Consider the following 12,866-nt stretch of genomic DNA (forward strand, 5'->3'; position numbering starts at 1 on the left):
GATTGGCAACATGGCTTGTGCAATGCAGTCTTGGAATGACAAATCTGATGATGTGAAAGTTGGGTTACAAGTACCGGTGGTGACAAGTAGCCATTAGTCATGGATATATACGCACAACTCCGTTAGATCAGCAGGAGTGTGAAATATAAATTTTCTTTATCAAACGAAGTTAATGTAGGTTGCATGTCAGAAACCGATCGTTTGAACGAGTTGAACTCTTCACACTCTCACCACAATTTTTAAATACAAACCAAACTTTCCTTACCTGGACAATATGATTTTAGAAGAGGTTTTCGTTGACTTCCGAATTGATCTGTTCTTTCCGATACCAGAAAACCTCTTTTTTACTTTCACGGCTAAATGAACACAAAATGCATTTCAAGCATACAATAATATAATTTATAAGATGTTTACCTTGGTTATGGAATTGGTCCCTTTACCAGCAAAAACTACATTTGTATACATTGATACAAATTTTATAGAAGTAAATGTACACAACTTTGAACATTTAAACATTTTATAACTACAAGTATTGCATGAATTTAAAAAACTCTCTGAAGTTATTATCGGCAGAGCTAATACAACCACCCAGTGAGTCCTACAGCAGCAAGACTGTAGTAAAACCTGGTCTACATTAGCAAATTTCTGTTCGCAAACAAGGGCAAATTTAGTATTTGGTTGTGTGTGCCACAAAAAGGCTGCACGAGTCTGGTGATTAATGTGGACATGTTTCCAAACGTCAGCCAACCTATTTTAAAATGTTCGGACATTCTTTATCACAGAGTGGATGTCCGCCCCAAACATTAGCAAATTCTGTTTAGAAGGGTTTGTCAGTTAAAAACCAGGCTTCAGTGACAACATCTATCATAATCTGAGCATAGCTATAGAAATTAAGGTTAAACCACATTTAAACACCAACTGGTAGTAATATACAATTGGTCAGATGTAAACATGATCTTTGGAAGAAAAACTAGTGAATGCTGCCTCTCTATTGTTGTAAATAACACCAATTGACACATAAATGTATGTAGAAAATGTTCCAAGTAGTATAAACTGTAAAAATGAAAATCTTTGCTGGCCTCTTATTTTCACGTTTACAGATAATCGGGAAATAACATGGCCGCTAAAAAGAAAATCTAATTGAAATTATTGTTGGCGTTAGGTTTTTTTTACAACATACAATTTCACCGGTTTTGTCAGAACTTAATGTTTCGAGACACAACAACATGTTATCCGATATTCAAAATCGACCTGATCCAGAAGAAGACGGACGAAGGGCAGCAACAGAATAACCGGAGCTGTCATCCGCTTGAACTGGAAGAGACATTTTGATTAGCAGTTACAATGCCTCGAAATCCAATTAGGTGTGATCACCCCTAATTGTGGGAGTCACGATTGTCAAAACACCTCTGATTTAGCACGGTCTTGTTTCCATTTCTGAAATACTCGACGATTTCTTGCGCTTTGATGGCGAAGCCACTTTCCGTGGACTCTTTGTACGAATTTCATTGCCGTTGACATCCCGTTTTTTCTCGTGGTGCTGTGGCGACGTCACAAGAAGATTTGAGATGGTGTCCTCGTTGCTGTTGTGATGACTCTCTTGTTTGTGCCCACTGTATAAGATCAAGGCAGCCTGGATCGAAAGCACACGGTCCTGGTTTTTTTCACCATCAAACTGGTCCCAATAGATACTGTGTTCCCACAAGTGTTTTGTAAAACACACTTTGCTCTTGTACAGTTTCCCTGAAAAGAAAAATTTTGTGAAATAGGTCATGTTAGGGGCAGTAAACATCACCAAATATGGCCAACACCAAGTATGTAACAATAAAACCAAGGCAAAGGGACTGACTTCTATGTTTCAATAATTAAATGATATTAGTATTAGTAACCTAACAGGCAATAGATAATGCATGTTCACTGTTGTTGTCATGAAAAAGAGGGGATGTGATTATGAATAGAATAGGCCTACATGCAGTTTTGACATGAGATTATTTCACTCACTAATCAATGACAATTGACATGACAATCAATGCATACAAAAAATATTCTTGTGTGCTGTATTATTGAGACTATAAAGCCAAGGAATACTTTTTTTCACATCACTCAGTCATCAGGACATTACCTTCAAAATTTAAAATCAATGTAGGCTGCCAAGTGACATACAAAAAAAATATTTTATCTTGAAAACTTTCAAATAGCCCAAGTCATTTACTACTAATGAACTATCACTTTACATTTCATGAATACATACGAAAACAATAAAAAATTATAGCGAAAACAATAAAATGTAAAGATATTGGTATGTGGAATGTGGATCGTATGTATGTGGAATGTGGATCGTAAGTGGTATGTGTGCTGTTTTGACAATTACGCTGCCTTCGCTTACCCTTACTCCACGCTTCGAAATCGCACTTTTTGCGAATAACAGCGCGTCAGTTACATGCATATAAGATCCAAGATTATCATTAATGAAAATGCAACAGAAATTGGTTGAACTCACCACATATGCTGCAGTTTATTCCACCTTCGTAATCATGATATTCTTTCAAAACATCAATGATTCCTTCGAGCTCGAGTGATTTCTGTGGCTGGTTTAGAGCCTTGCATAAACGATCACTGTCGTGTCTCGTTCGCTTTGGTCGCTGAGTATACTGCAGAAAACTGCCCTCATCAAACTCCATACTTGCAATCATGTCAAATCGAATAAAATCGGGTATTTTGTAGAATTTTTCCGTATCAAAACAGAAAACCTCGTGGTTCAGCAAGACGTACGCTTTCTACACAAAGCAATTCATTGTGACCTCGGGCTTTACACGAGCAACCAATCAGCGCGTAATGTTTTCTTTGATCTCGCCGCTGACCTCATTCATGAGCATCACGTGGTACGATTTCGCGGGAAATTAATGGTGCGTGCGCATGTCCTCACGTGGAGATTTCGCGCCATATATTCATGATGAGTAATACGATAAAAACAACAACAACAACATCCTGAGCTTTTAGGTCTCGTTAGGGAGTTTTTCCCAAATGTACGCGATGATGACGTGCCCCATTAACAGGACGTAACATCTATTTTAAAATGCGTTTCCAAGGTGTGTCGTATATCACTGGAAACGCACAATTCCCCTGATTCTGCAGGATGTTAAATCGGGCATTTTGTTTCTTTAAATAAATCATAAGCGTCGCATTTGCTCCTAGCTCTGTTCACCATCCCAAATGGCAATATTGCCAATTGGGCCGGACAATCACGAAAAAAACCAAATACAGTGACTATTCTTCCATGAAAGACAGTTGGTTACGCTACACAAAAATCAAAAAAAAACGAGGGTCAACCATTGAACTTTTGAAATATGTTGAATTTTGCACAAATCAGCGAAAAACGCACCAACTGGCACTGGACGGCATTTCAACACGGGGCCGACGCACATCCCAAGTTCAGTGTACACATACGTCGGCAACAACAGTAAAATACGTAGTTTCTTGTTAGCCGCCTATTGAGTAGCGCTCTAGGTGAGAAACTCCAAAAAAAACACTGTCTTTGCCAAAACAACTGCTGAATCAACACTGACATACTAAGACCGAGAAATCAATGATGGGGGGGGGATGGGTGGGCTCGCATGAATAAAAAAAACAACTCCCTAATGAGACCTTAGGGTCTTGTGATACTCCAAGGCGCCATGTCCAAATAGGACGAAAGCGTAACGACGACGACGACGACATGAGGCGGAGAAGCCTATATTGAAACTGGCGCCACAGGCCCAGGAAGCAACCATTTAGTGGCATGCTGGCGTCCTGTCCGAGTCTCAACCTAGGTTCGAGACTAGATAGGCCTGGATAATGGAAGAAGAAGAATTAGTACCGACCAATGCATATAAGATTTTAAATTAAATAACAGCGTGGGCGTTTAGCAATGAGGATACGCCAGCATGCTTCAGGACGCAGTGGACCCATCCTGAGGAAATCAGGGGCTGATGTTTGACCCGGTTTGTACGTGGAGGGCCGGAGAAGTGAACATTAACGCTTGATTTCCTCAGGATGGGGAATTACGGGTGGCTGATTATTTTTAAGGAAAGCTCCTACATTAGGCCCTAATCCTACCATTTTAAGAAGATAATCTACTATTTGATCCCCTACCGGTATCTTTCCGGAACAGCGGGCCCATCCAAAATCCAAACTCAAATCACTGATTGGCGACGATGGTATATTATTTCCATCAGAATTAATAGGGGGCCTATTTGACAAACTTTACGCACAAAGTTAAGAATCTGCCCGCCCGAAACTGCAACACGTTCCATCATATGCACTTTCACCCCAAACGACACTACAACGCAAAGTAACAGGTATTTATTTGCATAACAAGTTTTTCCTTGTCAGTGTGGTCATCGGCTGTCCAGTCTCTTTTCGTAGAGAACCAATTGCAAGCGGCATGTCGTCAACAGACGTCATGACCATCAGCGAAAGCCGATTGGTCAAAGCAGCGGACAAGATCAAAGCCGGGCTCCGAGAAAGTTTTGACATGGATAAATAGTCCTACATGATTTATAGCGGCGGGTCTACTTGATGTGGCGACACCTCATTAAAAACCTGATGCAGGTGGCCGACCTCGATTCCAGTTCAAAATAAACGATAGTGTGGTAAAAAGTGTAGGCAGAAGTGTAGATTCTATAGATTGAACTGGATGCGAGGATGCATATGAGGCCGCCAGTTGCAAGTTTTGCGCGTTGGATTTCGAAATATCGTGATATCTGGAAGGTTAAATGCTAAGCAAATTTCTTCGAATAACTTGGAGAGACTCCCTTAAACCGTATAGTCCGCGCGGGCCAGCGCCGGTCTATTCTACCCGATGTTAATTTATCCATTTGACAAGGTTTGGTGGTAGGCCTACGTAACACAGATTTGGTATGACACGGATTATCATGAAATGACTAATATGCGCATCATATAATACTCAAATAGGCCAGATCACCAACTCGCCTCTATCTCTTGTTGTAGTTCAATAACTTATAAACGATATAATACATAGCTTACAGGTTATTGATGACGTCATTAGACGAACGGAAGAGATTGGTTAGTTAGATTAACACCTGAGTGGTTTTCCCAGAGATTTTGTATTGTAGGCCTACCACGATAAAAACTCTATTTCAGGGAGAAGTGTTTCGCGTATCGGACGTATCTAAACGTTGTTTTTGTAATATCAAATTGTCCATAGTTGAGATTCGGGAGAAATTCTTGTTTCTGATAGAGAGAATTGCGAACGTAAGTATTATGCCAACAGGGTTAATCAAAATAACTCGATTTCTCTTTCGGCAACCACATTTCGAGAGGTTGTCATTGTAACCATAGGTTGATGACCAAATGAAAGGAGCCATCATCGGCGTCATAACATTTTTGAGTGGTTGTGTTTCCTTGATGGAGTTTTCCCCCTTGTCCCATCTTGCACCAGTTCTTTGGAATATACTCTTCCTTTCGATCGACAGGAGTAAAAAAAGTCTGATCTCAGGACATCCAAACCGGTCTACAAACAAGAGACAAAACACTTTTATGTGTACGCAGTATCGCTCAGATTCTATTGGGAGTTGGTAATTGATGACGGGTAATGCATGATATCCTGTCACTGATGATAATTACCTACCGAGTGCCCTTGTGACAATGCTACTATATCCAAAATACTACAAAAACTTTTGCAAAAAAGTTTGTGTTCATTTTCATGTGCTTCGATGAGCGCCTTCAGTGTCATCTTGAAACACAGGTTTTCCTACCTCGTGTACAAAATTGAAATCTCGAGAGGCGGAGTATATTGAAAATCACTGGTAATGTCAGTCCATCCCCTTAATTCGATGAGGCCAACCTTCAAATTCAACCTCTCGCTGAGGACTAGATATCCCTATTATAAGAGTTCTACAAATATTTCAGAATTAATATATATCAATGGCTTATGGGAACTATTCAGGTGAGAGCAATTCAAATACTACCAGCTTTTGCCTCTTACAAAATGCATTACTAATCAAATTGTACATTGAAGCGTATAGGTCATCACCACTACACGCTTTTGATCAAAGGGCCGAGCAAACCGCGGTTTCAGTAGGCCCTACCTGCAATCAGCGACGGAAGATGGAAATTGTAGCAGCATGATTGTGAGAAGTGTGGTTGATTAACTGTAGCGTCATTACAATATCACGGTTGAATGTCTGCTTTAGTTTTTACAATACTTTACACTACAAACCGCCAAAATCCTGTCTCACCAAGCCCAATTGGGCAGCAAAAACAGTGACACAACTGTGACTCCCTCCAACCTCATGACTATATCAAATTGAGGATGATGTATCAGAAGCTTCTTACCAAAGCCCCTAACGTTTCCTTACCGTAGACGCTACTGTGCGCTCTAAAAACCGTAGGAAATGGTTTATGTTGCCGCCAGTGCTTAAAACATATTAACATTGATAAGTTTTTATCATCTCACCCAACAATCTGTTTTTGCTATACATGTATTTAACCATTCTAACCCCCAGCGGCCAACTTCTCTTGCGTGTCCAAATCATATAATGCTCCTTGACAGCCAACACAATTGATTTCAATAGAAAAATATTCTTCTCTAAGAGATAGAGCCTTAGTTTTTATACCACAGGTGGCGCCGCATGGTGGCGGCGCAGGGTATCATCCTTCTGGCCAGGAACGTCTAAGTTGTCCCTTTAAAACAACAGTGCATTTTCTAGTACTGGCGACTTCCATTTTAATTGACACAACCTGTATAGTCCCTCCTTAGGAACTCGGACGTGACGGACAGCCAGTTTCCTTGCAAAGTTGCATGCGAGGGAGTTTTCGCAAAGCCCTCGAAACGCCAGCGCGACATCGTGATCGGGAGGTCGAACAATTTGATTGGCGTTCGCGTTCGCGTTTCGAGGGCTCTGCGAAAATTCCATAAAACTTACTATTTAGAATCAAACGCGAACTTAACCAACGCTGTCAATGATAATCAAAATACGTCACTATATTTTAGAGGCATAGCAGATCCCGAGCAACAACTGTTTTCTCTGTTGGGGAAGAAGGAGATATATAGAATGTATACGTTTTGTATGGGAATACAGTACATGTCAATGTTTGTTCCTCTCCAGCCCTTTACAAGAAATGGAAGATTTGTGTCCTTGGTTCAGCCCTCACCTTGCAAACCAAGAGAGTATGTATAGACACATGCATCTACAGAGAAATGGGCATTCTCGGCAAGGACACGAAAAAGTTGGAAAAAAAGGTAGGTAGAATACATTCATGTACATGTACACCTCTCTCGTGCAATTTACTGAAAGCCATTATATGAAGTCCATTTAATTTTGCTACAAACTGAGCTCAATGCAATACAATAATAGAACGACCAACAATTCAATAAAGGAACTGCAACTTTTCACAGGATGCAATCAATGATTTTCACAACGTAGAGTATGTGGTTTGAAATAGTCACATACGAGTAAGTATATATGGTTTGAAAGAATGAAAACGCCTAGACTCGTGTGGTTTTGAAACCACTGAGTTGCACAACTTTCATTTTAATGAAATAACTGATTCTATATGTTTTCCTGGTTTGGAAGAAAGGTCCCAGTAGAAATGTAGGTCACACTACAGTATAGGCCTCTACGTGCGACTGCCTTATAAGCTAGTGGCATTCACAAAACAGCCCACATAACCAAGGTGCTGATTCAAACAAAATTTGGCAGTGACGTATTCTGCCTCTCTCAGGCCGCTGCGACTTTTTTACAAAGCCACCGAAACGCCGACGCGAACGCCTATCCCACGCATGGTGAACGATGGGACAGGCGTTCGCGATTGCGTTTCGTCGGGGGATTTGTGAAATCTCCGATATACATGTACATGTACTTGCAACTGCCACATTCGAACCCCGAGATATGAATTAATATGATCGTTGTTCTTTTGTTTTCCAGTGCGAGAAGAAATCGATTGTTGAGAACTGCGCTGATGAAAGCCGGAGTGTCAGTGATAATGGCGATGTGGAGATCACCATCAGTGTGCAGACTTCAGGGTGGACTGTCGATGAGTTAGGAAGGCGGCAGGTTCGTATCAATAGAGACCCAACCCCGGTAAAAGACCTTTGGGTCAAATGAGAATATTGGGGATAACGAAAATAAAGTTTACTCTGATTTAGAAACTTACATTGGTTTCATTCCCAATACATGTACTTCGTAGGCAATAATTGGTATTGGGAAAACCGAAAAAGGTGACAAACCAGAGACCACCCACGGATAAATTCCTCAATCCTGCCCACTCAATGCTATTCGTATATGACAACATTTCTAAAATATTCGAACATGATCACTGAATGGAACGAATCTTATACATACAGCAATAGCTTATTCTTCAATCGCCGCATATAGATATCTAAGATTTCGGCTTTTTTAAATTAACTATGCTATCATGATAGAAGGAATACATGCACAAAGGATTTTGATATTCGTCATTAAGCGGGTTTAGAACATTTAGTATAGGCCCCACGAATATGATACATTGTACATGTATATTCAAAGAAGTTATGTTATCTGACAGTCTGAGACCAGGCTTTTTTTACTCCATTTGAAATATCGAGAGGCGGAGTATATGTATAGTGCCAGGAGTTAAGTTCAATTAGTTTTGCTGCCATCACTATACATGTATATATTTTCCTTCTGCCGCTGTTCACGGAACAAAGTTTGTTTATGAATAAAATGTCATGCTTATCGAAAAGGGTTGTGTTCTCTAAATCTCGACCACGGTTGTTGAATGGTAAGGGCTTTTCCCGTAGCACATCTCGATAGATTCCAGTCGTGCGTCGGGGAAGAAGGAACACACCTTTGGTATGGCCATGCGTGTCAATGTTTGTTTCTCTCCGGTGTTTCAGGACTAAAGGCATGCGTGTCCTTAACATCAGTACCGTACCATGTACACGCTTCTTACTTGCATCCTAACAGTTTCTCTCTATTAACTAAACTGCATGCATGTTGTAATAATATTGTGATATTTTCTTAGGTGATTCCTCACGCAGAACTTGATGGCAAAACGAAGTGGTCTCGGAAAACTTTCATCCTCAAAAGATGTGGCGAAATCGTATCACATCTTGAGGCGGAGGTGATTGTTGTTCGTGGAGCGGATAGACTCGTTCTTCCAGTGACCGTGCAGATTCAGGTGAGGGTTTGAGCTTTTAACACATCGACATCAGGGCTGCGCGGCGGCCGGGAGAAAGTGCCCATGTACAGTCCTACCAGAAAGTAAATTTCCACAGTTTTTTTATCACATAAATATCACAGAGACAGAATAAGATAATTGAATGCGGTTTTCAGCAGATAATGTCTTTGTACCAACAGTGATGGACGAGCTATGTCAGTTACAATGAAAATATACTGGTTTTGATAACGGGATATAACCATTTCTTGAACTTGATCAGTCGTTAATATAGTACAATAATCGTGTAGAAGTATTACTTCCTTGTTGATATCAACATCAACCGCGGTCAGCGACGACATGCGTATACTGATTTTGGTCGCGATGATCACGAGGCCATCTGACGGTGAAAACTGCTGGTAAGCTTTGATTGTAAGTGAATATATATTGCAGTTTCTAATTAACTTCCACTCAACAAATTAGAACCAGCGGTGAAGTTTGCTACTATAACACAATTCCTCCTTTTTTCCCAGTTACCGAGTATGGATTCAGGCTGCACCACCAAAACGTCGAGCTTGGTGTCCTCTTCCAGCAGCGACGACTCCCTGCCAAAGTCAAAGGAGGAGACCAAGGTCGACAATAGCCACAAAGTGTCCGTAGATGAGACGTGCAAGAGTGTGACTGTTTCGGAAGTAACCCAACCTGAAGAGGACTTGGAAGCTCGCTGCACAAAGCTTAGCTTAATTGAGCCGAACCATTTGAATGTTGGTGTTGATGAGCCGATAAAGAGCGAGGACTCCAAACATCGCATCAGTGCAGAAAGTGGTTATTTTGACAAGTGATTCCGATGATTTTCGTTCAAAAGTTTGAAAATTTTGCTCAAACTTGAAGATTTCTAATGTGTAAATACGCACTGCACATAATACAAAGTTCAACTCTGCCGTTGTATGGACGGACATACATACATTATACCAGTACTATAGATACCATGTTTCAGCAAATTCGCATGTATAATAACTGCACTTCAGCATTGTGTTTTTCTATTTTCCTGGGCCAGTAGTAAAAACTATAACGGGAACCAACCCGCGAACGGTGGAACCGCGCGGTGCATGCGCACAGGCGTTGGATAACTTGGGTTTCGATGCTTGGAAAATGTAACTTACCACAAAATCTGTCGGGCGCGGGAATCCCTTCGCTGTGATGGAATCAGCCACTTGGAGTGGCATTGATTTATACAGGCAAGAGGCTCGGAGGGCTTTATTGGGAACGAACAGTGTCGCTGGCGGCTGTGCTTTCTGAATTTGTTCGTGGACTGTATCTATACTTTCAGGATCGATATTTTTGCCTTTAGGAGAACAGTGACTTTGAACATGTTGAAAAAAAGCTTTCACAGCCAATTAGATCTGTCAAATCGTGAAATATTCGTTTTACTTTATGTGTGATAACTTCAAGGTTTGGAGTGGTCCGAACAACGCGGCGCAGTTTTAGTTAAGCCATAACATTGTGTGTATGAGTGCCATATAAATAAGTTTTGTTGTGTTGTTTTTTATATTTTTGCCCATCACAAGAATGCCATTTTGTGTTCATATGCATGATGCCAATTTGAAGTAATGTGTTCTTGATGATAGTGAAATTAGTAATCTAAAGAGTCTAAAAGCATAGTTTTCCCCTATGTACCACACAAACCGGTTAGAGTGTAATATAATTTCGTATTTCGTATTTTAACCGCGACACTACTTTTGGGCCATAATGGTTCAAACCCACTGACATAAACAATATGAACATGTACACGTATATAGCAAAGTAAAAATAATGATTATTTCTATAAATATTAAATTCGAATATGTTTTTTATCGCCATGGGGCGAATATTAGTGACCAACCCCACTCGAAGGAGACAAGCTGCTCGATTTGCTCGACACCAAATACCATTAAAAATCTTATTTACATATTTATGACATTTCCGCAGCTAATGCTTTGTTTTGTCGAATAAAAATCCGCGTCCTTTTAATGAAAAAAAATGTAATTAACGTTCAACTGCACCAAGCTATACGGCTCAAAACCAGGCGGTTATTGAAGAAATGTATTTACTATCCTTTGGTAACAGTCAACTCTGGAGACAGTCAACAACCCTGCGCAAATATATACAACGCCTTCCATCTTGTCAGAAGTGCATGTTACATTCTCACGATTCAGCACGAAAACATACTCAAATCCACATTAATTTATTATCGGACTGACAAATTCGCAAAATGTCGTCAATATTAACAGAGGGCAACGTTTCAGTATTTACAAAGTCTGTTGAAGAGTCAAGGGAATATATTAAGTGGTGCGTTTTGTTTGTGCTTATCAATCGTGAATAAGCCTTCTTTCAGCTGAGAACACCGCATACAATACCCACTTTGAAGATGAAGATTGCTGTCCTACTGTCGCTTGTTGTGCTGGTCAATGTGTGTAAGTCCATTTGAATCGATCATCGGGGAGAAGTAAATGATTCTTTTTCTTCAACATTGCGAATTTTTGTAATGCAAACTCCTTCTTCTTCCTTTAACCTGCCTCAGCTTCAACTTCCGCCCTGGTGTGGCAGAGATGAAGAGGCTTGTCGTTTCGATGACATGCTGTAACCGGAATATCGACCGTATACTGCAGGGGTGCAGAAATCAACATTACAAAACGCGGACGCCTCTCGTAGCGAGTATTACGTGTAGATTCGGTTTCATAACATGCGATGACCATCGCAGACGAACGATTTCAGTTTTGTCGCATTTGATCTTCAATTGATCACAGGTGTCGTTGACGAAAATTACTCATTTGCGGGACGCTTATAGGGAACCCTATGCAGGCTACCACTTTAATACGTCCCTCAATTCATATAGGTTCTGCCGGTCGCACCACCCAGGCGATGAAAGATGCCTGCGCAGCCTTTGCGAACGCTGGTATTGAGACCCAGGAATCATGTGATGAGTACATTCGTAAGTATAACACCCTGATTATTGTCGGTGAACTCAACCAGGTCATACTAATCACCAAGTTGATTATCGTCAGTGAAATCAACCAGATCTTACTCATCACCAAGTTGATTATCGTCACTGAACTCAACCAGGTCATACGAATCACTAAGTTAATTATTGTCGGTGAACTCAACCAGGTTTCTTAACGCTACGGATCTATAGAACAATGGTCTAAAGATAAATTCAACCAGGTTATACAAGGTAAGTTAACTGAAGACATGTGAAACAGATTATACCAAACACTCAGTTAAGTATATGTCGGTGTGCATGTACGCAACCAGTTAATACTATGTTAGGTAAACCCATGTTGCTTATTGATGGTAAACTCAACCAGGTCATAACACACCATACCAAGTCGATCAGTGTCATTAAAGTCAACCAGTGTTTACAGCATATTGGACCACATAGAAATTAATACTCAACAAAAAATGTCTGATGATCTTATGATTTAAACGTCCTCAAGCAATGAAATAATATATAAACCCGCCCCTAAAGCCCGTTCTTCTCTTTTCAGAGGATTGCGACAACGGGAGGGACAGCCCCTGTAACAAATTGGCAATGATGGTCGAAGAGCAAGTGAATCTCCCTTAGAAATAGAGCATTCTCCTGCATGCCACATTTCATGTATCCCTCTGGTTAATAAATCAGAGACTGTAGCGCAGTATCTTGACTCCTTTTTTCGACCAAAATCCATCACACGGTACTCCAGGCTCGCCGA

The 12,866-nt window shown here is 40.6% G+C and overlaps 1 protein-coding gene across 1 annotated transcript; it reads left to right on the top strand.

The window, feature by feature from the left end:
• Positions 1 to 5,117: 5,117 nt before the first annotated feature.
• On the top strand, positions 5,118 to 12,804 carry LOC135499850 (uncharacterized). The gene is made up of 8 exons (XM_064790825.1): positions 5,118 to 5,253; positions 5,911 to 5,947; positions 7,110 to 7,243; positions 7,929 to 8,057; positions 9,007 to 9,162; positions 9,672 to 11,591; positions 12,014 to 12,109; positions 12,663 to 12,804. Exons 2-6 carry the CDS (start codon positions 5,926 to 5,928, stop codon positions 9,978 to 9,980), a joined length of 750 nt encoding a protein of 249 aa, XP_064646895.1. The 5' UTR covers positions 5,118 to 5,253; positions 5,911 to 5,925; the 3' UTR covers positions 9,981 to 11,591; positions 12,014 to 12,109; positions 12,663 to 12,804.
• The last annotated feature ends 62 nt before the right edge of the window (positions 12,805 to 12,866 follow it).

The sequence above is a fragment of the Lineus longissimus genome, chromosome 15, assembly GCF_910592395.1.
Source record: "Lineus longissimus chromosome 15, tnLinLong1.2, whole genome shotgun sequence".
NCBI lineage: Eukaryota > Metazoa > Nemertea > Pilidiophora > Heteronemertea > Lineidae > Lineus > Lineus longissimus.

Coding starts and splice junctions, on each gene's coding strand:
- LOC135499850 (XM_064790825.1), top strand. CDS start 5,926: ATGGCTTATGGGAACTATTCAG. Junction 7,244..7,928: donor CGAAAAAGTTGGAAAAAAAG/GTAGGTAGAATA, acceptor TTTGTTTTCCAG/TGCGAGAAGAAATCGATTGT. Junction 8,058..9,006: donor ATGAGTTAGGAAGGCGGCAG/GTTCGTATCAAT, acceptor ATATTTTCTTAG/GTGATTCCTCACGCAGAACT.